The following is a 1,810-nucleotide window of genomic DNA, read 5'->3' on the forward strand; positions in this document are numbered from 1 at the left end:
GTTGTCAGTTCTAGACTATCAGTAAGTCAAAATCATCAAAAAGAAATTGCAACATTGATTCTCACTCAGCTTTTGTGAGCCATTGGCCCATCACTATTATAGCCCATAAAAGCAACTCATAACATGTCTATTTACTATTTAGGAGTCAACCCATTTCCTTAGAAAACACGTTTTGATGTTTGTATCCTTTTCTGATTAAATAAACATTAATCAACTTATTAAGAACGTGAATTACGTAAAACCAGAGGATCAAAGGTTGTAAAAATTGCGATAAACAAAATTTCTTAATACCAGCATCAACCAAAAAAAACAAAAAAAAAAACAGAGAAAGAATCAAAACAAGGAAGAACAAACAAAAAATGGCGTATCGGAGAAGACAAGGGATCGCGAGGGCTTCAACCTTCAAAGAAGACATCTATAATCAACCACCTGATCACGATCATGGTGATCTCAAAGGTCACTCCAATGGCGGATCCTTCAGATCGTCTCAATCTTTCTCTTCTCATTCCTCCCTTGCCGCTCAAGCAATCCGTGCCTCCTCTCAGGTCTGATCTCTGTCTCTCTCTCTCTCTCTTTTTCTCTTTTCATGAGATTACTTTTCCTGCAAGAAACCTTAAACATCACCAAATCTCAGGCTCAAGGATTCACGGCTTACGAGGATAAGAGCGAGAGCCGTGGATTCTGGGGGATCCTAGCTCAGAAAGCTAAATCAATCCTCGAAGACGAAGAAGAGCAACAACAACAACAACAACAACAACATAACGACGTCGTTCCCGAACCCTCGAATCCAACAATACGCAAAAGCATAGACAAAATCACAACCTCTCTGAATCAGATCGGAGACAGTTTCGAGAAAGCGTTCGGGGAAGGTCGTACGATCGTAGCTTCTCAAATCAGACGTAAAGGATCCGATCTAATCGATTCAGACAACAACAACAATTATAACCAATCCTCTGGATCAAGCAGTCCATGGCAACCATTAACACAACCAAACCCACACGAGTCTCAACTCAAAGCTTCACGTGACGTAGCCATGGCTACAGCAGCTAAAGCCAAGCTTCTCCTCCGTGAGTTGAAAACGGTTAAAGCAAATTTAGCTTTCGCTAAAGAACGGTGCTCTCAGTTGGAAGAAGAAAACAAACGGTTAAGAGATAACAGGGATAAAGGTAACAACAGTCCAGCTGATGATGACCTAATCAGGCTTCAGCTAGAGACATTGTTGGCAGAGAAAGCAAGATTAGCTCACGAAAACTCCATTTATGCTAGAGAGAACCGGTTCTTGAGAGAAATCGTCGAGTACCATCAGTTGACTATGCAAGATGTTGTGTATATCGATGAAGGTATTGAAGAAGTAGCTGAAGTGAATCCTTCAATCACTAGAACTCTTTCTATGGCTTCGTTTTCGGCTTCTGAACTGCCATCGGTCTCGCCTTCGCCTTCTTCCCCTGCTTCACCTTCTCGTCTCTCGGTTTCTACCGACATTTATCCGGTTTTGGTTCAGCAGAGTTCAGCTAGTGATGTTGCGGTCGAGAGTCCTAAACCAGTTCGACCACCTTCTTTGGGATACACAGATGATGGTAAGAGACCATCGTCACAACTCTCTGTTTAGTATATCAATGAGTTTTACTACTATTACCATTTTGATCATGTCTGTTTTGGATAATTTGTTTGTTTAGTACAAGTTTGTTCTTGATTAAAATAACTTGGTTCTTGATTTATGAACATTTTCTTTTTGCTTCGACATCCATTAAATGTGAATCATTATTTCCTATGGAAGTTTTATCGATTTTGTTTTTGGATGTTGTGAACT

General features: G+C 40.4%; 1 protein-coding gene across 1 annotated transcript; it reads left to right on the forward strand.

Moving 5' to 3' along the window:
- On the forward strand, nucleotides 311-1,810 carry LOC104741596. Its single transcript, XM_010462481.2, has 2 exons — nucleotides 311-545; nucleotides 635-1,810. The coding sequence occupies exons 1-2, from the start codon at nucleotides 360-362 to the stop codon at nucleotides 1,607-1,609; spliced, it is 1,161 nt and encodes a 386-aa protein (XP_010460783.1). The 5' UTR covers nucleotides 311-359; the 3' UTR covers nucleotides 1,610-1,810.

The sequence above is a fragment of the Camelina sativa genome, chromosome 14, assembly GCF_000633955.1.
Source record: "Camelina sativa cultivar DH55 chromosome 14, Cs, whole genome shotgun sequence".
NCBI lineage: Eukaryota > Viridiplantae > Streptophyta > Magnoliopsida > Brassicales > Brassicaceae > Camelina > Camelina sativa.